We start from the raw sequence: 26,965 nt of genomic DNA on the forward strand, positions 1-26,965 counted from the left end.
CAAGAAAAACTGAAGGGAGCCCAGTGCTCTTAACCCGGAAATCGAGGGTGCCCAGCATATAATTTGTATTAAAAAATTAAGATTTTGTAATTGGCCAAGAGCTACTAGGGCACAGACCTGAAGTTCTCTCAGTGCTTTAGTTGTAGATAGACTAATTTTATCCCTTTGGAACATTGGATAGTGCCAGACATAAATGTATGAATGTAAATCACTATCAAGCAGATACTGTGAGTGTTAAGAAAACCATTAGGGACTTGTCCAGTGAATACACATGGGGTGTTATGAAAACTAAGACCCTCGTAAACTAAGACCTGTAACTGAAGTAAGTCTAGTCTGTCAAATTATCTTCTGTCCGAACCAATCCGTAAAATATATATGAAGTTGAATTACGGCCGTTCAAAGACTATAAACCGTAAAACAACCACAAACTATCATCTGCATGCTGAGGATCCACTTGTAATAATTTGCAGACATATCAGTATTGAGGATGAAAGCCACAGACTACCTGTGTATTATTGTACACTGAAAATATGCCTTACCCTGCCGATTGGTCTATAAGTTTGGTTATTTATCTTTGAAAATCGTAAAATTGGCTTTCCACTGGGGATGGATCTTTGTCTTCGTTGCCAGCTGACGTGTCACTGCAACCCTGATGGCGTTACTTTGATCATCAAGTGCATGGTCATTGCGGCGTTATCAGTCAAACAGCACACAAGAATTTGGGTTTTTCCCTTTTCTGTCAAGGCTATAGCCAGAAAAATGCTTTCTTAAAAGGGTAAAAAAAAAAGTATATGCTCCATTGCATTTTTCAAGAGTTTATTATTTTAGATCGTTGCCATCCTGGAGATCACCAGAAACCAGAATACTGATATGTCTGCAAATTATTATTACATGTCTGTTAACTGTACAAGTCTGCTCAAATTTTAAACCAAGCTGAAAATCGGTTGTTTTTACAACTTAAGTCAGAAAGAATTCTTTATATTTTGTTGGCGTTTTTAATACAACAATAATTCCACTCGCGCTTGTTGGATATGAGATGATTATAGCCAACTCAGCGCTACGTGCCTCGTTCGCTATCTACCATCTGATATCCAACTTGCACACGCGGAATAATTGTTAATTACACATGTTGCTACAATATTTTGTGTCTTTGGTTGCTATTACAAAATGGAGTTTTGACTTTATACTACAGTACACATATGGCTGGTTCTCGACAACTTGCATTTTTCAGCCTATGGTAATGGGAAGTGAGTTTTAAACTGTAAAATGGATAGTTATATCATTTAAAGCTTCTTTCAGGTGCTTCAAGGTGGCTAAATTAATTATTAAACAAACTATTATTTGACTTTTATTACTATGGGATATCTCTTAAAGGTAATTGAAAAACACATGCTAATTAATCTGATCACATATGTTTCTGAACTGTTCTAATTCCAAAGGCCATGATTATAGAGTGTATTTCCATTTGGCCTAGGTTTTATCTGAAAACCTGTTTGAGGGTATGTGCTAAGGAAAATTATTTCTAATAATTTAATTTCCTGAAGATTTGGTTAATGTTCTCACATGAATACATTGTTCACTAAGTTGTTTATTAACAATTTAACCACTCATGCCATCTCTGCCAAATTTTTTCAAGGAATAATTTTTTTTGGAATTTGTCCAGACAAAAACTTCAAAATTCAATAGTAAGTCTGGCAAAAGCTCACTTCTCTGTATTAAGCAGTGATTCTTTCATGAATAGTCACATTCTCAGCTTTTACATTTTTAGTTGTAATCTGAGCCTTGCCACTCACACCTCCAAGCTCACTGTATAATAATTTTTATTATCCTTATAATGCATAATCTTATGTAATTTAAATACTGTTAGTGCCTCAGGTTTTTGCACTGCTTTTAAAATTTTTCTTGTTTGCGATGGATCTCATTTTATCAGCTATAAGTTAAGTGATTTTATACAACCTCAAGCCATTGAAGTTTTTCTAAATTTTGAGCTAGGGAAGGGTACACTGTATTTGGGTCATAGCCAAGATTCTTTGCTTTTTAATAGCAGACTTCTCCATCTGTTATTAACATTGTCAAAATGGATATGAATATTCACCAAAGCTGAGCAAGTCGTGTTGCCTAGTTTTCAGGGCTTTAACTCTTCTAACAGTCTTTATTATTTTCCTTCGTCATGTAAAACTCAAAATACTCACAAAGAAATCCCCTTCCATCTAAAATATACAAACAAATCATGGCAAAGTTTTGACCAATTTTCGGTCTTGTCAGATTTGCTTAGCAACCGGAAAAATTTCCTTAACATGTGCTTGGACCAAGATGCTGTTCTGTTTACATACTACAATTTAATTTCTTCTGCATCTTGCATTTGTTTTGAACCTTTGTTCAAAGCTTGGGGTCACCTTAAAATGCAATGGGCCAAATATTTGAACACAGTTTAGCCAGTGTTTAACAAAACAAAACTTTGTTCTAAGTCATTTTCAATCTGCCCGATGATTTCATCTAAACATCATTTATTGTGAACAGTTTTATGAAAGCTTATAGAGAAGACAGAAAAGCATTTATCTTCTTAAAACAACCCACAAAAGAAGAGATCTGTAGGTTCAAAGATTCGTTAAACTGCGGCTTAAGTTAGACTTAGACTTAAAATATTTGGCCCAATGTTTTTATTGTATTTTTCATCATCAACCGTGTGTTAGATATGGGAGATTTAGGGTTTTGGGTCAAAGCTAGGATTGGCTTACACATGTACAGAATGCAGTAGTGCTTTTTATTTAATGCTTAGACATACATGTATTTTTCTCAGTCTTTCACTGATATATTTCATTGTATTGTTTTCTAATTACATTTATTAATTAATCTATTTATAATTATTTTTTGGGCAGACACTGTTTGTTCCAGAAAATCAAACAGAAACAAGGATTCCAGCTGAAAATCCTTCATCAGAGCCGGTTACGAAACCTCCGCAGCCACTGAATGTCAAGGTACGGAACATGCTCTCATAGTCCAAACTACTCAAGAGCTGCAGGTCTGGGTTCAAGTCCTTGCTGGACTATCACTCAGGGTCCTTAAAAAATTAAGACAGAATCCACCAAGAAATTGAGTAATTTTAATTTTCAGTGGACAAAAACCTTGTACCAGAAAAATTTTAACAATATCACATTGTTTTCTACACTTTTCAAGGGCTACAGATCAGTGCTCGACTTTCAGAAAAAAATCTTGGGGCCAGCTGGTCCCCAAGTCTTCATTTTTGGTCGCCAGAACAAGACATAGTATTCTGGTCACCAAAAATTACATTTAAGAATTAATGAAATACAATAAACTTAACATCTTTTACCTAGCCTTAACAGAAAAAGAATGGTTTAGACTTCCTTTTGAACTTTCTTTCGAATGGTTTTCACTCAAGGCTTGATTACCAGCCACTGTTCAGGAAAATGAGCCCACATTCAAGCTTAAATCTCCTCAAACAGGTATTCAAGCCTAATGTTCAGGAAACGGAATACACAGTTAGAGAAAAAAACTTTAAGCTTCAATAATTAGGTTATTAAAGAACTAAATCTGCAAACATCTGTTTTGCATCCCATTTATTTGCATGTTCAGAAATGAACATTGGTAAAACTTGATCTAGTTCGTTGCCTAGCACGTGATCGAAAGTCTTCAGAAAGAGGAAACGTCACTAATGTTTTTGGGCAAAGAAGTTGATTTTGCGAGAAGTCTGTTCGACAAAGAGCATGACTTCAATGGTACTTCATACATGTAAGAAGTCAGTAAAATATGGTAGAGCTTTTATTTGGGTCATCACAGAAATTTTGATTCATAAAGTTGTATACAAGAAGCTCGAGAAATAAGCGACATTCCTTCTTGATTAGCTTAAATTTTTATCAGACCAATCTGCTATCGAGTCTGCAATCAAGAAAAAACTTCTAGGGCTATTTTTTTCAGGTTTAGGTGCAATCCTGTTATTGCTAAATGAATGACCTTACATGTACAGCAACGCAATATAGATGTTGCAGTTCAATTTTATACATATCGTACTTGGTATAAATTTTATTTTTCTTTGTTTTGGTGTATGGTAATGTACGTGTATAATAATTAGTTTGAAACAAAGGAAAATATAATTTAAATTAATAAAGGATATACATGTATGTGAATTACAACATACAGTGTAGATACCTTGTGATTACAATGGACAGTTCTCTTGGTCTCAAAGTGACTGGTAACCTTGTAATCTTGCCCTCTATAATTTACATGTACAGATGATATACAACTCAGTAATGTGGACATTCAGCTTAGTTCCCTCCGCCGCCATGTCTCTATTTTGGAGATTTGGACTGTGTTCTTCCCCTTTCACTCTTAGACCAAATTAATTATGGCAAGGTTATTTTTTGTTACTCTGCCATTGAAATCTGTCGGCAAAATCCTGTGGTGTTACCATTCATATCAGTGAAACCTTTTGGCAGAATTTTTGCATGGTGCCATTTATTTTGTGGGATTTCGCAAAAAGATATTTTGGAATTTTGGTAGAAATTTTCTTTAGCCACTACCAGGAGTACATAGTTGCAGTTACACTACAATTTTATTAATTTTGTAGGAGAATGGTACTGCACATGAGGGTGATCACGAAACAATTAAACTAACCAAGGATGTGTCATGGGAAGAAGAAGAAGAGGAAGTTACTGAACATTATCTCAAGATTTATGCCAAATACATAACTGATGGCCAGGTGATTTTAAAATAATATTATCATTATGCAGTGTACTCAGTAGAAAACTTAACCCTTTAAGCCCCAATATCCACATACAAATTCTCCAAACTGAGCTCTATACATTCCCTTCAAGAATAAGTTGAGAGAGAATTTGATAAAAGATCAAGGCATTTTTCCTTAGGTGATCATTTTATTAATTCTCATAACCTAATCTCTTGACATTGTATGGGTACCGTTAGGAGGAAATTGACGTTAGACACTATTGGACACTATTGGACAGCACTGAAAAGGTCCTAAAGAAAGGTTGCATTCTTTCAAACTTTATCCAATACCATTTTTCATGTGTCTGTCGTCATGGTTGCCAAAGATCCCCAATAGGCACTGGTGGCCGACAACCAGGGTTTCCTTTGTCACTTATGAATAATTAGGGCATCAAAGAAAATTAATTCTGGATCTTACAAGGTTGAATACTGGATTAACCTATGAAAGGGTTTAACCTACAAAAATAATTATCCTAGGAATGTGATAATTAGTCTTAAAATTTTAGAATATCTGATGTTGAGTACCAGGGTTCTTCAAAGGAGGCCATTACCACACCATTATTATTTTGCTGTCTTTCTCAGGGCATTGCCAATGGTGTTCTATTGATTACTCCACACTCTGTCATGTTCAAGCCCAATGTGTCGGACCCTTTGGTGATGGATAGGGGACAGGATACATACAGCATAGCCACACTAATGACGTCCGTCACAAGTGCTGCAATGTATACAGATATAGCTGCTATGGCAATTCATGATCCTCTAAAACCTGGAAGGTGAGCCCAACAAAGCCTTATGGATGTACAGTGTACAGTCGCAGGGCTCGGAAATAATTGAGTTCTAGCTTGTCTTTTGGGCAAGCCGCTCTCACATTTTGGGTGCCTGGGGCGACTTCTTGCTTGTCTCACTCAAAAAGGGCAGATTTAGGGGTGGGCCCAGGTGGTCCCGGCCCCCCTTGTGTGGTTTTATTAAATATTTCAGCATTACATGTTCAATATGGATTCCAGGCATTTGCTAAACTTAAGTGTCCAGAATGCACTTGACTGCATCTCAGAGAACTTCATCTCAAAAATTTTCCTGGAGGAGCATGAACCCAAAACTCCCTAGAAAAGTGCACCATTCACAGTCCTGATATTGCCACTGTATACTATGTCTCCAGGCCCCCTCTATCGCAAAATTCTCCGTCCGGCCCTGCTCAATTATGAGCTTTAAAAGTTACTCGCCCATTAAGAAAAATCTACTTGTCCTGGACTACTGGATGGGACTTTTTTCGAGCCCTGCAGTAGCTTTCACGTGATTGGCATTGGTGCTTTTCCAATAACTCTTGTACAATGTAGTCATAACTGCATGTAAATGGTTTAACCCTTTAAGCCCCAATATCCAGATACAAATTCTCCTAACTTGTCTCTATACAGTTCCATAAAGAATAAGTTGGGAGAATTTGGTGGAAGGTGAAAGCATTTTCTCTTACAGTAGGTGATTACACCTTTTGCTGTTCATTACGAGAAAATACACAATTATTTGCGTGAAACGGCGACCAATAGTGCAAAGATACATGTACATTCGTTAGCACGAAAATACGAGCATTTGCGCATAAATCAGATTCACTTACGATTTTTGCATTTTAATCAACATTCAATAGCATTTTTGGGCATTCATATGCGTCATTCGGCATACAAAAGAGAAAAATATAATTTCATTAACGCCAACACCACTGTCATTAACACCATCTTGAAAGTCAATAGGGACAACAGAAAAACATTTAAGTGTAAACTCTATTCATTAACATTTTTATGACACTGCAATTCAATAGCATTCCTGGACAACCTTCGGATGGATAAGACAAACATTTATGTGTTTGTACAATCAATTGAGCATTCTTTACATTATTAATACACAAAAATAGATTTTCAATTAAACAATAGGAATTCAAACAAATTTGGCCTATACATCAGCAGTAATTTTTCATTTTAATGTTTGTTGTTACTGTAGAAGACTGAGTTTAACTTCCTAACATGTGTAGGTTTGAGTGCTTTATTCCAAGTCTCGTTTTCATTGAATATTTTTAGGTTTTACTTGGATGCTGCTGCGGCAGAGACATTGAGTCGTCAAAACAGCATAGATGTTGAGACAATATCAGAATCAACTGTGTGTGACGACTCTGTTAAACTCTGTACAGATCAAAATAAGCCACCAGAATCATCACCCTCCTTAAATGTAAATGAAGTAAAAGAAAGGGTGGAGAGCATGGTTGACACTGTGGACAGATACACTTGTGTTGCGTCAGGGAGTACAGTTGTGGAAAATACTGAAGACATTAAAGTTATTGTACATGATCTTCTTGATAATCTTATAAACAAGATAACAGAACTTGAAAATAGCCACGAAGGAGCCTCAGTGGTTGTGAAAGACGGTGTTAGGGCTAGGGATATTCACTCTGTTTCACCAATGTCAGAAGACTCGGGAATTGGTTGTTCCTTGGGTCATACAGATGATGGTAAAAATGAAGACTCCGAGCTTGTTGATCAAAGACACGGTGGTTTGAATGTTTCAATGACCTCTGAGCAGACAAGCGAACATGTAAGAGTTGACCATGAGCAAGGTCAAGTTGCTTATGTTAAGGAGTCTACGTCAGAGTCATTGTTTGCAGCTTTAAGCAGTAATGTCAAGTACTGGCTAGGACAAGGGAGTTATGATCAAACTGGTAAGATCAGTTTTGCTTTTTCTTTTTCACATTAATCAATGGCGTTTCATTGCACTTATTTGAACTCACACTTAAGAGATACAGTGAAACCTCTATTATGCGGACCCCCTCGAGACCTTCCCAAGTGTCCGCTTAATAGAGGGTTAAAACAAATCAAATCACTGGTTTATTGTCCCTTTTGTCCCTTTTTAGGATACCTTACAAGTTGTGATATATATAGAGGATATTACATGGCCACATGGGGAGATGAATTTTATCTTCGATTGCTGAAAGTATCTCTCACGAATGAGTGAAGCGAACAATACTTTCAGCAATACTTTCAGCACTCAAAGATAAAATTCGTATCCCCAAGTGGCTGTGTAATGTTCTGTTTATTTTATAGATACTGATGAAATTTCTACATAAAACCCAACTTTTTTTAAATTCATTTTCGAAACAGCAAAATATTGCAATTAAAGTGGTCACCTATTGCAAAATGCCTGTCACAAAAATGTTATGAAACTGGGATATAAAGTTATAAAGGAGAAATAAAGGCAATAACACTTAAATTTTCTTTTCCAAAAAGTCAAAATTGTGTTAGTAACCATGGCGACACCAATATCCTCACATGTGAAAGATAAAAATAGTATCTTCACTGTGCACGATGAAGATATGATTTTTTAGTAAAAGGAAAAATCCTGGTATTTCATCAGTATCTATATAATAAATACTAATACGCTACATTATTGACAAGATTGATATTTAACACTAACAAAATTTGAGAAACATTCGGTCCTTGTGGCCATAGGCCTGCTAGAACTCCCTGATCTTAGACACACACTGGTAGATATAGGTACCACTCCGCTGTGTATTAGAGTTTCTAGTTAATAGAGGTTTGTAAAAGTTGCACAATGTTTGGTAACGATTAACATTCAACGGTTACTCTGTACTGTGAGACAGTTCCATGTTGTTAAGGATGCTAAGGAAGCTGTGCTGTACTTTGTGCAAGACTTTTAGGTGAACTTTGATCGTGGATGACAATCTTACGGATGGATATCAGTCTAATCTACAGTTTATTGACAGCTAAATGTATTGATTTAACTTCATTAATCGACTAAAGTTCGTATTTCAAGGATGTAATCCAATACTACTATTGTCAATTCAGTCCAGTGTCCGCTTAATATAGGTTTTTAACAATTATAGAAATTAGCCAGATACAATTTATTTTAGTGTCAGCGTCTGCTTAATGGAAGTGTCTGCTGAATAGGGGTTTGTTATAAAAGGAAATAAGACATTAATTTTGGGCCCCACCTTAGTGTCCGCTTAAAGGAGGTTTCACCGCAACATCCTTTTTCAGTTAATAAAGAGGAGGTGCATATAGTTCCAAAGCCTGCTACACCTGTCCACCACCAGCCATTATATCTTTGCTTAAGGATTAGCAAAAAACACTGGTGTCGGCATCACAGTGCCACAGGACATCCAGTCTACCCTGGAGAGGAACTTTGTGATAGAGATATGAAAAGAAGAGAGTATTGGTTTGCTATTCCACCATCAAGGTTGGTACACAGTCAGTTTTAGTGTCATTACCATCTTTTGGGTATAACATTTATGCATGTTTATGCCTAAACGTTGTTATGTTACGTTACGTTTAATTAATCAATTCCTGGAAGAAAAAATACACAAGAACAGCCAAAGCCGGGGGCTTAAAATGGCCTGAGGTCAGCGAAAAAAAAGACGTGAAGAATTTACAAGAATAGAAGAAGGCTTTAACTAAAATAATTACAATACAATTAGATCAAGAAAGAAAAGGTCAGTTAGAAAAACTTACAACTAAAATACAATACTTGGCAACTAATTTCAAATATTTAAACAACTAATAATTCCTATAAACCTATTATTATTCCTAATAATTCCTATAAACCACACAAACAACTATAAACAAATACACCTAGTATAGTCCCATAAGGTGTACAGATTATGCGTAGGCTAATTAACTACTCAGAAAAATACAGTCTTAAGTTTTTTTAAAAGTTACTTACTGTGAGATTATTGCGCACAGTTAACGGAATATCATTCCAAATAATAGGAGCTTGCCAAGTGATAGCAAATTGGTACTTATGACAGGTTTTATGCAAATTAAAACGTGAACGAGTCATATAATCGTTGTAAGTATATGTATGTAAGTATATTGGATATCCTCCAAGACTTGAGATGGGATACCCTTGAGCAAAGACGCTCTAAACAGCTCGCAATAAGTGTTTTTAAATCTCTAAATAACCTTTACCCTGAGAGTTTAAAGAACGTTGTTTAAACCAACCTCCGGGGTTTATTCTTACAACATGCAAGGTGCCTCGAACAACATTTTTGTACTAAGGCCCCGTACTGATGCTGCTAAGTGGGCTTTTACCTATAGGGGGGGCAGTCATGTGGAATGGCCTAGAAAATTGTGCTTAAAGACGAGATAAATCTCAACTCTTTCAAGTTTGCCCGGTCTTTGTCTTGAACCAGGGATTACCTTGAGGGAGTTGAGATAGAATTTATTTTAGTTATATAATGTACCTTTAAGGTTGATTGATTTTTGTGTAATTAATTATAGGATAGATTTTCTTAATATATGGACATATTTTAGCATTAGTAAAGTTTCTCTGAAATTTTGTTATGTAAGCGGCTCACTGGAAGAGCATTTTTAATGAAGTGATACCGTCGTAAATAAAGCTTGATTGATTGATTGAGTCTGCTTAACACAATCTCTGTGTTTGGCAGATAATTTAAAACAAATGTCAATCCTTTTACAGGTAGAAGTCACAAGTTAGAAAGGCAGGGCTGTCACTAAGAGCGGGGAGTCGGGGTTTTTCCCACGCTACTATGAGAATGAGCCCTGGCTACTCTTATAGGAAACAAAGGAAAATAGAACCAAGAGAACTTGCATCGATTTAGGTTTTTGGGAAACTGCCCACCTACCCCTCCCCTAAGCAAACATTTTGGCCTAAATGAGAAGTAAGTGTTGTTGTTGACTTAGGGGAGGGGTAGGTGGGCAGTTTCTCAAAAACCTAAATTGATCCAAGAAATTCCTAGCTGTACAATTCCCCTCCTACTAATTACATATACCCGGCAACTTGAAATTTTAGCGACAGCACTGAAAAAGGACTATCAACAATTAGATCTTCTGGGATGTTTTTTAGTCTAGAACTTAAAGTAAAAAAGTGAGAGTTGGGTTAAAAAGTGGTTGCTGTGGGGTGACTTTGATCTAACAATGTACATGTATAAGAAAGGGTCCAAAAAAACTTGGAAAGGTGCAGGTTTGTGCCTGGGCAGCTAATAAATTTGTCATTAAAAAACGGCAAGCTGAGACATGTGGCCAAGATTCTAATATCGACCATGTACATGTTCTCGTACATGCTAGTATATATGAGACGTTAAAACTTGAGTAGGACATTGTTTAAACAAAAGTTATCCACGTAGTTGAAATCAGGAACATAAACTTTTGTGACATCCTGTGTTCCTATTCAATTTCTCTCCTACAAAAAATTAATATTTATTTAGGTTTGGGGCTAAAGTTGTCGTGCATTATTATTTTTTGTTTTATCCTTTTCCACATCACACTCGTGTAGTGGAGCGTGGGCCAAAAATAGGGCACCGTGGCAAGAAAAATAGAGGGGAGACTGCTCCTTTTTCAGTCTTCTCTTGGGTATTTATTTTTATTATTATAATTATTATTATTTTTATTTTCTTTTTTGCAACAGCTACATGTAGTATTTTAGGGTAATCAGAGTTTTTCTTGTATTCACAGGACAGAGCAAGTGTATAGATTCTTTCAAAAGTGGTGTCCAAACATACATAATGCACTGGATGATGATGAAAGTGAAGATGATGAAATGACAGATCCACACTACTGTACGGCAGAGGAAGAGGTTAATAGAGTAATAAGCCTGCTCATGGTCATTTATTTTTCCGTAAGATCGTCAAGATCGATTGCTTTCCATTCTGTGTGGCCGTTTTGGTTTCAAATGAACCTAGGGGATGGATGTCAGGGTTGATAGTGGTGGAGGAAGGGAGGCCTTATGGTAAACTGTCCCCCACAGTACCCCTTTAGTAGATTTGATAATCATCCTCAGGCTGGACATAGGGGTTTATAGCAGTGTGGCAAGGAAGGTCTCCTCCCAAGCCATCCTCTCCCCCTAGGTAGATTTAAGACTCATCCTTTGGCTAGACTTGGCACATTGTGAAACCAAGATGGCCGCCCTTTAGGGGTTGGTGCTCAATCGCAATGATCTTACAGAAAAATAGGGGGCTGTGAACAGTCTATTGTTATGAAAGTACATAAATAGTTTTCTCTGTCACTCAAGTAAACTTCATTTTAGTATAAAAGGTTTCAGAATCAGTCTCGTTTTAAAGTGACGGTTTTTTGGTACTTGGAATTAGCCAGTTGCTTTTTTTGTGTGTTAATACAGTGGAAACTCCTGTAAGTGACAAACTGATGGGCGAAGATTTAGTGGTTGCTTACAGAAGCTGGTCACTTATGAGAATTATTGATCCTCAGAGGGTCTGTTCATACTAAAGAAGCGTTTTGAACACATCTACATTTTGGAAGAGAATTAATAGCATGCTATGTTTAGTTTCTTGTTTTGTCACCAAAAGTTCTTCGCATATCCTGAGTAGTGTAGGACATTCAGCAAACATACAGATCAAACCATGAGCCAAGTGGTCGCTTGAAAGAGTGTAAAAAAACATGGAAAATTCTAATCCCAGCATCCAAAAAAGTGGTGACTGTTGCTTACAAGAGGTTCCAACTTGAGTGATTAAACTGGGAAATTTTTGGTGTTTTGGATGGTTGGTTGCTTATAGGAGGTGTTTGCTTACAAGAGGTGGTTACACATGGAGGTTCGACTGTATTGCACCTATCCTTTCAAGCTATAATGCACCAAAGAGGCTGACGCGTGTTTTTTCAGTTTCTAATCATGTCGTTTTTCTTTTTGTAGGGTTTAGATTTAGTGGAGACATTTTATTCAAATAGTCCTCCAGTTCATTCACATCCAAAGGTAATGAAAGAAAGAAAGCAGACACCTCATTATCATGGACAGTTTTCTTTGCCCCTGGGGAAAGAAATCCCCTACATTTTCTCTAAATTCAACCCACTTAATACGGAAACCCTGTTAATACGGACACTTTCAATGACCCCCTCAGTGTCTGTATTAATGGCGTTTCACTGTACTTGTCTGGACTTCCAGACATGACCTTTTTGCAGATCCCGATGCGGGTGACATACAGTACTCTTGCTATGAGGAGGTCTGAAAGTAAAGGGTGAAATGAAATAAAAATACTGTTATACTAGGTCTTTATATCTGAGAACACTATCATGTAAAATGGAAGGGCTTTCTTTCCTATGGAACAAAGCAAACTGTCCATAATAAAGAGGTGTCCATAATTAAGTGGGTGTCCGTAAAGCGGCGTTTGACTGTACGGACACTTTTTATGGCTCCCTCAGTTTTGTATTAACGGGATTTGACTTAACTTTGAAAAGTCCACGCCGAAATGGAAGAATCCCCATGACTTATCCCTTTGATTTTTGTCTTTCTCACAGCTGACCAAAGCTCTCAGTGAGGGAGACGCACCCAGGGGCAAGAAAAGTTCACGTGGATTGACAGCCAAGCCTGGAAAAGCTGCCAAGGTTATGGCAAGGTTAGTTTATCTTGCTAGTTGCTACAGTACAAATGGTGGTCCATGATTAGAAACTGAAAAACCACATTTGTGCCTCTCTAATGTACCTGTATATCTCTTAACCCTTCACTCCTAATGGTACGCTACATCAAAATTCGAGAAGAAATTCAAATTTCATTTTTAAAAATATGAGAAAGCAAATGTATCGCGTGAAAGGTTTACTAGAGAGGTCTCATTTTAATGGTCACATTATAGGATTTCATGCACAGACTCAAAAGTTACGTGTAGGACTACATACGAAAATAAATAGTACCATTGAAAAGTACTGCTAAGGAGGTTTCAATTGAAGAACAGAATGGTCACACGATAGGATTTCATCCACAGACTCAAAATTTATAAGAGCCACTAACACGTTCCTCCGCGCGAAACGCCCCCAGCGGCAACGAGCGAGGAGAAACGGATGTTTTCGCAGGCTAACAACACTCGTCATAATCACAACACTCGTCACAGTCACAACACTTGTCAGAGTCACAACACTCGTCAGTGTTACAACAGTCGTCAAGCTCACAACACTTGTCAGAGTCACAACACTTATCACAGTCACAACACTTGTCACCGTCACAACACTCGTCACAGACACAACACTTGTCACAGTCACAACAGTCGTCAGGGTTACAACAGTCGTCAGAGTGTTTCGCGTAATCGAATTTCCTTCTGGCGCGTCGAGAGTCTCCTTGTCTTTTCTTGACTTTTATTTAGCGACTCTGCGCTTGAGGGGATCTGCCTTCCGCTTGCGGCTTTGCTTATCGCGCTGGCTGGTCTGGCCCCCGAATTAAAGTACCCGTTATCCGAATAGGAAACCAACTGCGCATGCTTCCAAGTTATAAATCCGAGCAATGTTTCATAAAATACCTTCGGTGACATTTCTTAATTAGCCTGTTGTCACAAGCAGGCGTTGTTAGCCAGTCGTCACACGTCATTGTTAGAGCAGGTGATTGGTCATGCGCAACTCCGCTGCATCATACTGTAAGGGGGAATTCTCAGTGTTTTTGACTTAATCGTTCATCTGGTTTTTGTGAAATCTAGGATAAAGTCATGGAAAAGTTGAGCTCTTGTCAAAATCATGAAAAGAATGTTACGGTGAGATTGCTACAGGATTTTACCAAAATTGTACAAAAAGGTCTTTTGAAAGAAAAAATAAACAAGAGAAGTATTCCGTCGATTGATTTTGTTGCTCCAAATGACTTAATGCAGATCCCGTGAAAAATGCAAAGAGACTGAAAATGAGATGAGAAATAATCTTTTTTCCTTCGGTGATAATCATGTTATTATGTTACAGCTGTTTAGTTCATTAATACTTTTGTTGTAAAATAATGGTAACAGGACTTCGTGTCGTCCGATTCGGTCTGTAATCATACTCGTGAATAAACAAATCGGATTCTCGCTAGGCGGTCGTCCGATTTTGTTAGTCACTCATATTGATTGCAGACCGAATTGGACTCCACTTCAGTCCTGTTACCATTATCAACAAAATGAAGTAAACAGCTGTGACAAAGCCCCTCTATGGTGAGGTAGAAAAACGTTTTGGCAGTTACTAAGGAAGAAACTAAAGCCGGAAAGGGAAAAAAAGATTAGTGCCAGGGGCACCGAATGACTGTTTTCTCCGACTGTAAAATATTTGTTGGGAGAAGCAAAATTTGCCTAGAATTTTCTAAGGTTTGAGGAAGGCTAAAAAATTTCTAGATGCGTGACCGTTCCATTCATGTACATTGTACTATTTTCGAAGTATATCTAATAAATTCCCGAAGATTTTCGAAAGTTCAATTTTCCGCATTTCACTGCCCAGGTTAAGCTATTTTTCGTAGACAAAAGAAACCTAAAAATTTCGGATTCGAAAATGCGACGGAGAGAGGAATAAAAAAAATTCTTACTTTCGTAAAACTTTAAATTATTGCATCTAAAATTTTCGGGAAAATAATACTGAAGCCTTGTAATTTCGAAAGGACTCAAGTTGCCACAGGATAACCGAATAGCCGATACAAATTTTATAGCGTCGTTTAGAATGGAATTCTAGAGATCTAAAAGTACTCTGGTTAGCCTAAAAAGTGTTTTCAATGTATTTAGGAGGAAACGTCGTTGGGTACTCTTGTTAGTGTAACTAAACGATCGATCGTGATGTTAGCCAGCTCACGTGTACTCAACCCATGACAATCACTGAAATACCATGAGCTTTTTACCTGGTGATGATCAGGTACTTTATTCTTGTGTCCGTTGTGTCACGAAATTTCTCAAAATTCAAACAGTGGAACCTACCACCAATTCCAGTGAAAAATAACTGCTCAAGATATTTAAAGAGGGTATGCGTAATAGTGGAAATACAAAAGGAGGTGCCCACGGATGCACAGTCCTGAAAAAGATTTAAACGGATTGCAATTGTGGTCTTTGAATGAACTTGTTGGCCTAACAGCTTTTCAAAGTTCATTTTTGTTGTTTGCAACGTTTGGTGTAAAGCTTTGGGAGAGATATTTGTTTGATAGGAAGCTTTGATCTTGTCTTTTACAAGTAAATTCTTCGTTAGGGTCAAGTTCCAAGGGGGGAAATGAGGCGTTGTAGGCAATATTGAATGAATAAACAACTTTTTTAATGTATCAATCTTTTAGCCGGCTACACGTAGCCTACTAATCGGGGACAACTAATTTATAAACTCTATTTAAGCTTAAGATTACATTTGATAATATTCATAATGATTATTTACAATGTAAAAACGATGAAATAAAATATCTATAAAAGTACTTTAATAGCGTTAAAATTCTTTTTTCTAAAAGTAATCGAGAGCTCAATTTAACAAATACAGTTTCAAGTATGAACTAGACATCCGTGACACAGGCCCTTTTATAAGAAGTTAGTCGCTGGTCAGGTTGAAGGTTCCTTGACATATATGGTACAAGAAACTTCACGTCTAAGGTTAACAGTTCATAGAGCGGCAGTGTTGTCCCAAACAATGTACGGTTCAGATCGGGTTTTTTCAGTTTAATCCAAAGTTCTGTGTACATACATAGTACCAACTCCGACTCTCTCTGTCATCATGTGCTCGCTGTTTTCTTTTAATCATACCGTTCTCGTTGTCGATAGTCCCAAGCCGGATTTTCTGGAGGATGGCTTTCAGTTACCAGACATGGATTCCAAGTCAGAAATCCTTACTGAGGACCGATTGATCGCTGTAAGTAATATTTTATTCTTTTATAATGCTGTCAGCCACCTAAATCGATGTTCAAACAAAAACTTAATTTTCGTTTTGTAAAATCCTGGCGAGAAAAAATTGTCATGGAAATGTATTTTAAAGAGGTTTCATTTGGATTGTAACACCAAAGGATTTCATTCACAGACAAGTCTGCGTAGCCGGCGGTTTTTAAAAAGGAGTGTAAGATATCGCAAAGATGACGGAAACGAAAGCACCGGAAAAGCTGTAGGTTAAATGAGCAAAACAACAATTTACACAGTTCGGGAGTATGTCAGTTTTGGAAGAAGCGAAAACAATGGTCTTCGTCACCAACCATAACATGATCACCATGACGATCGTCATTTTCAAAACATACAAAATGGCGGACAAGGGAGAGGAAAGAGTACTGACCATAATTCTCGTTTATTCTTGTTTTATCGAGCCTTTTATTTGTCTTCTCGTTACCATGAATTGGGAAGTACCTTGAGGACAGGGAGTAACCATTCTTGCGCTATAGCTCTAAGCTTATCGCGCGCTTAGTGGGCACTACGTACTCACTGCGTAGGTAATCAGTACTTCCAAAATAGGTAAGCACGCTAACAAGTTTGTGCCTATTAATTTCATTAATTTTTTTATATTATAAGAAAAAAAAATGCTTTGGAAACTACTAGAAAAGTGAGTTATTCTATAATTTATTTCCTTATGTTTGCTCGGAGACCCAGGGGCGGTCATTGGGGCCGGAAGAAAAGGCTCGATGAAAGTTTTCAAGCACAGGCGGAAGAGCCCATGGGTACCGACTCTCACCGCCATTTCCAAACGGTCAAGCGAATGCTGTCTCCTGATTGGGCACCAAAAATGCTTTGTATTATTGTGCCCACTCGGCGAACAGCATCTCCTGAGTTCTTTTCGTGAGTTCGTACACGACTGCTATTGACCCGATCACGGCTTGTCTGGCTTATGCACCAAAGAAATGCACGCAATCAGGAAACTTTCAGTTTGATATAAACTCTCCATTTCAAAATACTGTCTACCCGAAAACTAAATATGCTCTCGCCCATACTAAATAAACAGTACCATGTGTTCTGGGCGTGGTTCAGGCTTCAGGGGCTCGTTTCTGGAAAGACCCGGAAACTTTTCGGGCCCGAAGGCAAATTTTAAAATCAAAACCTGTTGAATAGTTGCACAGTTCCTAGCCCACAAACCAGTCAATTTTGCTTCGTTAATTAATAGTTTCATTGTATTATTTTCAAAATGATTAAAACTTTGATCTTGAATGCAAACACAACAAACACAAAACAGCTTTCTGGGCCCGAAAAGTTACCGGGGCTTTCGAGAAACAGGCCCCAGGCCCCTTAAAGAGACCTTATTAAAACAGGCAGCTAAAAGACTTGAATTGCGTGATAGATTTTGAAGTCGAATGCGGTCTACAGCACAGTATAATGGCGTTTTTAACTTTGTTTTACATGTTTCTTTAAAAACAACTCCGAGCGATATCTGTATAGTCAGCTCTCTCTTAACGGACACCTAAATAAGACGGACGCTTCCTAGAACGGACTCTTAGAGTAGGGGTCGTATCATTTTCGGCTTCTGGGAAACTACCCACCTACCCCTCCCCTAACCCAACATTTTGCCCTAAGTTGAGTTAGGGGAGGGGTAGGTGAGTAGTTTCTCAGAAACCTAAATTGATCCGGGGTCTCCACCTTTCTTTACTCCCGTTATTTGACTCTCTATAAGACGGACATCACTCTTGGAGGGACACTTGGTGCCGATCCCAAGGTGTCCTTATTGGAGAGAGTTGACTTTATTGGTTAACCCTTTAAGCCCCAATATCCAAATACAAAATCCTCCACACTAGTGTCCACACATTGCCTTATAGAATTAGTCGAAAGAACTTGGTCAAAAATCAAAGCATTTATCCTTTGCTCATCATTTTGTTAATTCTCCCAACCTTTTTCCTTGATAATGTATTGATATAGTTAGGAGAAATACATGTTAGTCACTCTTGAAACTTAAAGGGTTAAAGATGTTTTGCTTTCCGCCCTGAAAATCCCAAGTGAGACAAAAATGTGCAATTTGCATCCCTCAATCTCTGTTATACATTGGGGTGTTGACAACCGAAATCGATGCGTCTGCATGTCTCACACGCTCATAAAACAATTCAAATTGATTCTTTAACAATTTGTCAAGCTTTTCGCCGTGATGTCTTGTCGGTATTTAACAAGGTACAATTCGGAACGGTTCTAGAACGTTGCTGTTGGACACTCTTTGGAATAAAAGAGTTAATGGACTTTTTTGCGTTCTTCAGTTAAACAGGAGCCTTCCCTCGAGAACTGTGGGTCACTGTTGGGTGTTGGTCTATAGCACGTTCCAGCATGGATTCTCACTCAAGACACTTTACAGAAAAATGGAGTATTACGACTCACCCATCCTCCTGGTAGTCAACGACGGTGAACACCAAGTGAGTACCAAACGATTCATGTGGTCGTCACACAACGCTCCTCTGGAAGGAACGTTACGTGACGACCTCTCAGAGCTGCGTTACGGAACTTATAATGCTTGATGTGACTTGAATGTTATAGATTTATCTTCGTCTTTGATTCAGCTCTAATTAGATCATAGCGGAGCCCCTTACGTCTCATTGTAATCTTATTGTATTAGGTTTATGTCCTTGTTCATGGTCACTTGAAAAGCAGCCCTTGCTGACAGTATTTTGACGTGGCTAGATGAAGGTCATTGTTACCACATAAAGTCTGCGTAAGGAGCAACATGGCGGGAAGGATGCAGGGGCAGATCTAGGGGGAGGGTGCAGGGGGTGCGCACCCCCCCCCCCCCCCCCCTGAGATGACCTGCGGTTTCCTAATACAATTGGTATTCTGCAAAAAAAAAAACTATGTGGTTTATTGGTGTTGAAGTAGAGCAAGAGACGAGTGTACCCCCTCCTAAAAAAAATCCTGGATCCGCCCCTGGGATGAGATTGACCCTTTGATTCAGATCCCGGTTGTTCAAACGTTGGATAGCACTATCACCGGATAAATCACTATCCAGCGGATAAGTATTAGGAAAAACAATTGCGTCATCCACTGGATAGATTTTTATCGGGTGGATAGCGCTATCCAACGTTTGAACAACCGGGGCCAGGACTTGTAATGCCCTGCTATTCGAAGGGATACACGACAAATAACCATGAGTCAAACTGTTCCTAAGTAGGATGTACAAACAATATAGGCTAACCTGATTCTCATACCGTCGGAGGTATTACTGCCTCTTCTTGCCCACCCTCTTTGTCCGATGGGGGGTTAAGATCGGGGACAGACAATTAAAGCCTAGGGGTACTTAACCATTTACGTGGGAAAACCGGAAGTTCCGTTTGTAAAATCAAATGGTTCGTCTTATTCCGTTTAGAAAGCCTCAGAAAATAAGGGCTGTGATTTGAGGCGATGCAATTTTTCAGCTTTTTTTAGTCTGTTCAGCTGATTTGGATATACTTTGTAGCGGGTCATTCTCCCATTACGTCAAATTTTTATAGTTTTATGTTTATGCCCAAGATTTCCTCCCGGGTTGTTTGTGTAAGTGGTAAACACCCCTGGTTTCCACCGGCGACGCATTAGAGTGTTGTACCCGGTGAAAACATGCGCTGATGTAAGCGCAAGAGCATGGAAACATTTTGATTCTCGTGCTTGTTCCCGTGCTTATGCTTGCATCTGGGCCTGTATTCACGATGAGGCAAGATTTATATTTCGCTTTTTTTGAGTTAACTAGTGAGAAAAAAGGCTTTAAAATGACACGTAAAGCTGTGCCATAAAGTAACATAAATTCACCTGTTAACGAGACTGAGGGCCTGTTTACATGCAAGTGGAGGGGCCCCAGGTAGGTGAGGTAACCCGCTTAGGTGGGGTAACCCGCCTGTCCATACAATCTCTCATTTTCATGTGAACACATTTACATGTTAGGTGGGGTAACCCGCCACATGTTACCTCACCTTCCTGGGGTCCCCCACCTTCATGCAAACAGGCCCTAAACGTGTTTTTGAAGGAATAGTCTGGATTTTTATGGAATGGCCATTAGTATAATACCTGTGAAAGTAACTACTTTATATTTTATTCTCGTCAGACTTTTGGTGCTCTGTGCTCCTGCCCGTTAAAAGTCAGTGAAGGATTCTATGGAACAGGAGAGTCGTTCTTGTTTAAGTTTGACAAGAATGACGTCAAGGTATGTATTAACCAGTAATGGTGAGCTTAGTAAGCTTGCACAACAGTACAGCTGAGGGAAGATGACGGCAAGACGTTTGTGTGTGACAAACGTGACAGAGCTATTACTTGCGAGTTTTGTCGTGTTCTGGACTTTTCAAAACCGATCTGTTTAAAGGAGGTGGAATTAGGCGGAAAATTCTTTCAAACGTGACTGTTGTCACGCTAGTCACGCAAGATTTGCCGTCTTCTTTCCTCCGCCGTCCTTTTGCGTAAGTTCACCAATTACTCGGCTTAAAAGTTGACGGTCCATAAACATTAAATTGATCCGTTGAAAGAATGCGTTGTCTTTCACATATACGTTTGTTGACCAAGCCTGTGATCAAGGACTTGGCTGTATAAAGATTGCCTGCAAGTTTTGTTATAACGTGTTTTATGTGATTTTTACTGTTACTGTTTGTTGTAGACTTTCGGTTGGACTGGAGAGAACCACTTTTTCATCAAGGGATCAAAAGACAGCTTAGCTATTGGGAGCGGAGGGTGAGTCTCAGTAAAAGCAAAACCTTACAAATGTGGAATCTATTCAAGCGAATTTTTGTTTATTCCTGCATGGGACACAGTCCCCTATTTTCCGTAAGTTCCGCCCCTCGGTACATATGAAACCAAGATGGCTGCCCTTACCGGTAAGTGGTCGGGTAATCCTGAAGATCTTACGAAAATAAATAGGGCACTGTCAACTGTCTACGAGGCACACTAAGACCTACATAATTCATGGGTGCAAAGTAAATCCCACTTCTGACGTTTCTTGGATAAATCCAAGGCATTTAAGACAGTCGAAGCTCTTCTTATAAGTCTCCGTTGTCGAGGCTGTACATGTATGTATTCAGTTTCAGTTTATTGTTTTGCCAAAATGATTTAAAAAAAACAAGAAAATCTAATTAAAAAGTTAATGGTGTGTAGCCCGAGGGAATCTTACACGTTTTAGTAAGAAACGTCAGGGAATTTTGACAACTGATGTCTGTGGCAACCATGTGTGTATTTAGGGTATTCAGTAACTAATGCTCAAGGTTGTAGAGAACATGCCTGTAAATGTAAAAACCAGTTAAGGGACTGGTCAAAAAGTATAGGGGGGGGGGGGTGGGCCGGAGCAGAGAGGGGGTGGGTCATGAGCTTTTGAGCCTTGTGCAAGGGGTGGGTCGTGCAATTTGCAGCTACCCTTAGGGGGTGGGTCACCCTATCTTATTACATAGATAAGCACTTAACGAGACAGTTGAACACACTTGTTATATAAAACACAGCCAGCTGGAATTATTGCTAAAATACTCACAAACCTGTTGTGCGAGAAAATGCAACGGGTGACTGACCGCACATCCCGTGAACCCTTTGTTAACCTTTTTTTTTTTTGGCTCTAACGAGCATGTCCTTTAATGATTTTCCTTTTTTGTAAGGAAATGATTGGTGGTTCTTTAAAAATTTATTAAAGTTATGGTTGGCTTTGTATAAGATTCCATTTTTATTATTCAAGCTTCTTTCATAGTAGACACTGAGGGTTGGTATTGTGTCACAAATGGCAATAAATCTTTTTCCTCCTTGTAGGTTTTATTTTAGGAGTTTAGACTCGTTTTTGTGAATTTTATTTCTGATAGTAGGTCTTCTATCAAAGTTTGTGGGTAGCCTCCGTCCATCAAGCGTTTTTTGAATTATTTTCCTCAAAGGTTGTTTCTGAGGAGTTTTTTCGTAGGATTCTCAAGGCTTCTCCTTTGACAAATCCTTTTTTAACACTTGGAGGGTGACACGAGGTGAAATGTGTGTGCAAGAAGGTTTCCGTTTGTTTAAAATGTGCCTTTACATCAAGGATAGATTTTTCTTGAATCTTGTGCCTTTGTATACAACCGTGTCTAAAAACGCTGCATCTTAGTGTCAAATGTTTCGGCCATGAATTTAATAGTTGCGTGATGTAAGTTTGCTTGTTCAATGAAGGCTTCGATGTCTGGTTTACTCATGTCCTATAGGGAAAAGACATCGTGTATGTAGCATTTCCAAACTGTTGTTCCAAAGACAGTTTTGCTTAGAGTTGTTGTTTCAATATATGTCATGAAAATATTGGCAAAGGAATCAAAACTGCTGTCTTTGTGCCCATTACAGTTCCATGGTTTTGTAGGTGGTGCCTTCCATTGAAGTGGAAGAAATTTTCTTTGAGGATTAATCTAAGAATTTCCAGCAAGTAATGTGTAGGAATGGGTTGTCTTTGTAGAAATTTTCATATGCGTTGTGACAGACAATTTCAATATACCCTCGCTTTGCTGTATATTTGTGTCAAGACTCATAACGTCCATCGAAACAAGAAATGTTCGGTTTTTTACATTTGTCTTTTCAGTGAAAGGTATGATTTCTGTGATTTTGATATTGGTTGTAGCAGTGTATCAACAAATTTTGTCAAGCACAGAACAAGGTTAGGCCATCCTCTTTTTTTTTCTCCGTTTACCGTCGTCCGACCGACCCAAATTTTTGGCATTTTTAAAAAAAAGTAACAACATAGTTACACCATTTTTCACTTGAAAAAATACTTTTAATCTGAAAAATGAGCATAGTAACAGCACAGAGAAAAACAAGAACAAAAACATGAACATTTTTCACAGTATATTTTACATTTTGTTAATCCAAATTGTGAATGTTAACTTTTAACGTCGTCCTGGGGTACCAGGGCCCACTATTCCGAGACTTTTTTTTTTTTTTTAAGTTTTTTTTTTTCAATCCGACCGACCGACCCAATATCAGGAAACGCATTCGACGGTAAACAAAAAAAGGGATGGCCTTAGAGGAAACCAAACATCCATGTTTTAACTAGGGGGTGGGTCATGCAATTTCCAACCTTGCTTTAGGGGTGGGTCAGTCATTTTTGTGCCGAAGGGAGGGGGTGGGTCATGTGTTTTTTATCAACCACATTTCCAAATGCTCCGGCCCACCCCCCCCCCCCCCCCTATACTTTTTGACCAGTCCCTAAGAATGATTAGTAATGAAAGCTGTAATGTAATCGGAGATGTTTGGGTTAGCCTCTGGTACTAAAGACTTTTTTGTCCAGTTTTGATTGTACTCATTCCCATATTTCAGTGGAAACTTCGGCCTTTGGTTGGACGAAGATCTCTACCACGGGAGAAGCCATCCGTGCGCGACTTACAGCAATGTGCAGCTCTCCTCTCAAGAAGACTTTCTCTGTAGTGGTCTGGAGGCCTGGACATTCGTTTGAGACTACAGAGGAACACTTCCATCCAGAAGGTTTCCTTTGTAGTAGTGCTATTGATGGAGCTTTACCTTTGGCTCTTCCTGGATTGTCAAATCCTTAACTCAAAAAATTGCAAATGTTATTTGTCAAATTGATACTGAGAAAGGAATGTTACCTAGCTGAAGTGCCGCCAAAGAGATTTCATTTGAATAGTCACATGATGGGAAGACTCAAAAGTTAGAATGACATTAGAGAGCTTTAGATTCGAGAATGGGGACGACTGCGAGATCGACATTTAATATAAAGTTTTCTCGCCTATTCTCTAAAAACAGATACCGTGGAAAGCTTCATTGTACTTTTTTCGCCACAAAAGTAAGCACGCTTATTTCCGTTGAAGGAGGTTAAGCCCTTTCGCGATCGCTAAATGATATCATTTCTAACATTTGATAACTTGTTTCCGCCACTATGACATTCTCGCTAAAACTCGTAGTAGACTGACGACGGCTACCACATTTTCCCGCCAAAATAACGTTGGTCAGTGGGCACGCACTGTTTAGTATTAGGAAGATCTCGTTCTCGTAGTCGTCCTCGTCTTAGAATGTAAAGCTCTCTATTATGATTGAAGATGGGGATGAAAGAAACAGTAATAATGTAGTCAGTACTCACTCTGCCAGCAGAGCTTTTCTTTCTTTCAGTTACTCGATTTTAGAGTACCCGAAAAAGACTGCATGAATCGAGAATCGCGAAAGATCTTTGTTGAGCATGCGTTTCATGTTGCTTGGATACATTTTCGAATCCAGGCCTAATAGCCTTGCGCTTGGTACAGTGGGCTCAGTTATGACCATCGGTTTATCAATAAACAGATGCTCGTACACGACCATTGATTGGCGCGAAGTCCCAGAAGTTCGGGATGCGTCAATCTCGTTTCCAAAGGCTGCGATCCTTTTGGTCAGCACCATGGATCACTATCCTCTGGTAGAATCCGAAAAAAAACATCTCTGATTGGCCGATAAAAACGTATTCATCACTTGCAAACGATTTTGTAAACCAAAAGAGCTTGCGCGTGGCAAGTCATTTGTGTACACACCAATATGATGACTTAAAACCGTTAAGAAAAAAAGTTTATCTCGATAAGTCACGAAACCACGCTACGATGTCATTTTTAATGTGTGCCGTCACGTCTAACGAATGTTTTTTCGGTCTCCTTAAACAGTCCTTTCGAGTTACTTTCTTTAGTAGAAACATCGATCAAAGGTCACGTTAACTGACAAAACTACTTTGCAACTATTAAATTGTAACTATGTGCGAGAAAGGCAAAATTCCCTTGGGAACCTCTCTTGGTCCAAAGGGTAAACAACTTCACGCAGGTGCAATTAAAGCGGAAGCAGCATTTTGTGGCTCCGGTTTTGTATTCTTCTAGAGCATCCGTTGCCCGGGTAACGCAGGTTCTGGGGACGAGATTGGAGCTGCGTCGACTTCAAAGGCTTGACGCAATTTTGGAAGGGCCACCTTTTCTCCTCCTCGATCAAAATGACGTCGAAAGGAAGTTCTGCTCGCAGGGAGGTCAGTACTATGAAGTGCATTAATTACTTGTTATTACCGGAAAAAAACCTTAAAGAACCATTTATTATGAAGTTCGTAAAACTCTGTGTCACTCTTTCGACTAGAGAAGATAATGAGTCGTAAAGACTCTTAAAAAAATTCATCTTTATAAGTAGCAAATTACAACGAAGAACAGAGTGCGTTGAACTTGACTTTTTTTTGGCATGATAGTAATAATAACTCCCCCTTTCTTGTCACACTCATATGATTATTAGAGACCAAACTGGACTCCATTTATGCAATAACAATAATAGTAATAATAACAGCAACAATAACAATACTAATGAGCAATTTTTGGATGAGACTAAGTATGATATGAAGAATTATGCAGATCGTTAACATTCTTCTTATCGTGCAAAAGCTGAATCCAGTAATTGTTTTATTATTTATTCCAAATATTGGCTTACCTCAATCTATGTAAGGTGCCCTTTTTCATGACCTCTGCCTGTTTTTCGACAGCCATTTCAACTACGATTTTAGCCTATAGTTCGGCTATTTCCTCTTTACATTACGAGTGAAATCTTCCACCTTTTTCTCCAGCTCTTCACTATCAAAACAGCTGGGCCACCGCGCCTTCGTAGTCTTCTTTTCTTTCAGTTGTACGTTAAACTGACGTCATTGTTTTTAGGATATCCCCAAAGGTCTTCTAAATGTAGCGAGAGGGATTTTTAGGCTGAGCGAAGCAGCATATAAATGGAGTGATAAAGCGTTACCATTTTAAGTCACAAGAGTGACCAACATGAATTTTCTCCTTACAGTACCAATATATAGTCAGAGAAAAAGTTATGAGATTTTAAAACTTGATCACCCGAGGGAATATGTTTGGATCTTTTTTCAAAATCTCTCAACCATTTCTTTAAGGAAGCAGTCTGGTGAATTGAGGGCTAAAAGGTAAAAATGGCAGAGCGTGGTAGTATTGACATTCTCAATGGCTAATGCTGCCAAAACTTTAAAATGCTGCTTTAGCTAAAATTCATTGATTCTCAACAAGTGCTGGGTCGACATTTACCTCAATACGTTTTTCTTCTCTATCCTATTGGCTATATTAAGAGAAGTTACATTTTGATAGCTGTTACCAGTTTCGATAGCTATATAGATTGTAATGTAAATAGAGAGACGTGTGTCTAACTCGCCCCTAGTCGTCGCTCGTTATTCTAGCGCTGTGGGTCTGGAGCATACAAGTTTCCCACGACACCTTTCGCTCGTTACTCTGCGTGTTGAGCGCCCTGAGGACGAGGTAGAATAGTTAAAATATTTTAAAGATAATTAAAAGTATTGTTGATAATATCTGTTGTTAAATTATTAAGAAGAGAACGGGTAATCGCAAGAGGTACCTAAAAATGGGGAAAAAAGCGATAATTTTAGAATAAAAGAACTGAACTTAGTATGTTAACGCTTCTTTTCTTAATCAAGAGGAAGTGTTATTGTTATTTGTCTTGGTCTCTTTCTTATCGATCACAACGTTTCTACCCCTTACTCAGCCTTATGTACTTGTTGTGGGCTTTTCCCAAGGGTAGGACTCGGGCAAACCAGGGTGAGCAAAGTGGACAATTTCCCCCAGGGGAAAAGGAATTCAACAAGATAAATTCGCTTGGGTCAAGAGCTTCTCACAGAACAATGCCTCCGATTCCGCCCTTATATAACTGGGATTTACT

At 38.6% G+C, this 26,965-nt stretch overlaps 1 protein-coding gene across 3 annotated transcripts in view; it reads left to right on the top strand.

Moving 5' to 3' along the window:
- Positions 1 to 26,695, top strand: part of LOC140945853 (oxidation resistance protein 1-like) — a 31,194-nt gene extending 4,499 nt beyond the window's left edge. For 2 of the 3 annotated variants that reach the window (XM_073394903.1, XM_073394904.1), the window contains exons 5-17: positions 2,880 to 2,978; positions 4,586 to 4,717; positions 5,323 to 5,513; positions 6,807 to 7,441; positions 8,778 to 8,976; positions 11,211 to 11,331; positions 12,400 to 12,459; positions 13,002 to 13,099; positions 16,211 to 16,298; positions 18,604 to 18,756; positions 20,409 to 20,507; positions 20,952 to 21,025; positions 23,597 to 26,695. In XM_073394903.1, the coding sequence (XP_073251004.1) occupies positions 2,880 to 2,978; positions 4,586 to 4,717; positions 5,323 to 5,513; positions 6,807 to 7,441; positions 8,778 to 8,976; positions 11,211 to 11,331; positions 12,400 to 12,459; positions 13,002 to 13,099; positions 16,211 to 16,298; positions 18,604 to 18,756; positions 20,409 to 20,507; positions 20,952 to 21,025; positions 23,597 to 23,732 (2,085 nt within the window). In that variant the 3' untranslated portion in view covers positions 23,733 to 26,695. The remainder of the gene's footprint in view (positions 1 to 2,879; positions 2,979 to 4,585; positions 4,718 to 5,322; positions 5,514 to 6,806; positions 7,442 to 8,777; positions 8,977 to 11,210; positions 11,332 to 12,399; positions 12,460 to 13,001; positions 13,100 to 16,210; positions 16,299 to 18,603; positions 18,757 to 20,408; positions 20,508 to 20,951; positions 21,026 to 23,596) is intronic. The other variant, XM_073394905.1, reaches the window with a different exon arrangement.
- Positions 26,696 to 26,965: the final 270 nt, after the last annotated feature.

The sequence above is a fragment of the Porites lutea genome, chromosome 8, assembly GCF_958299795.1.
Source record: "Porites lutea chromosome 8, jaPorLute2.1, whole genome shotgun sequence".
NCBI classification, from domain to species: domain Eukaryota; kingdom Metazoa; phylum Cnidaria; class Anthozoa; order Scleractinia; family Poritidae; genus Porites; species Porites lutea.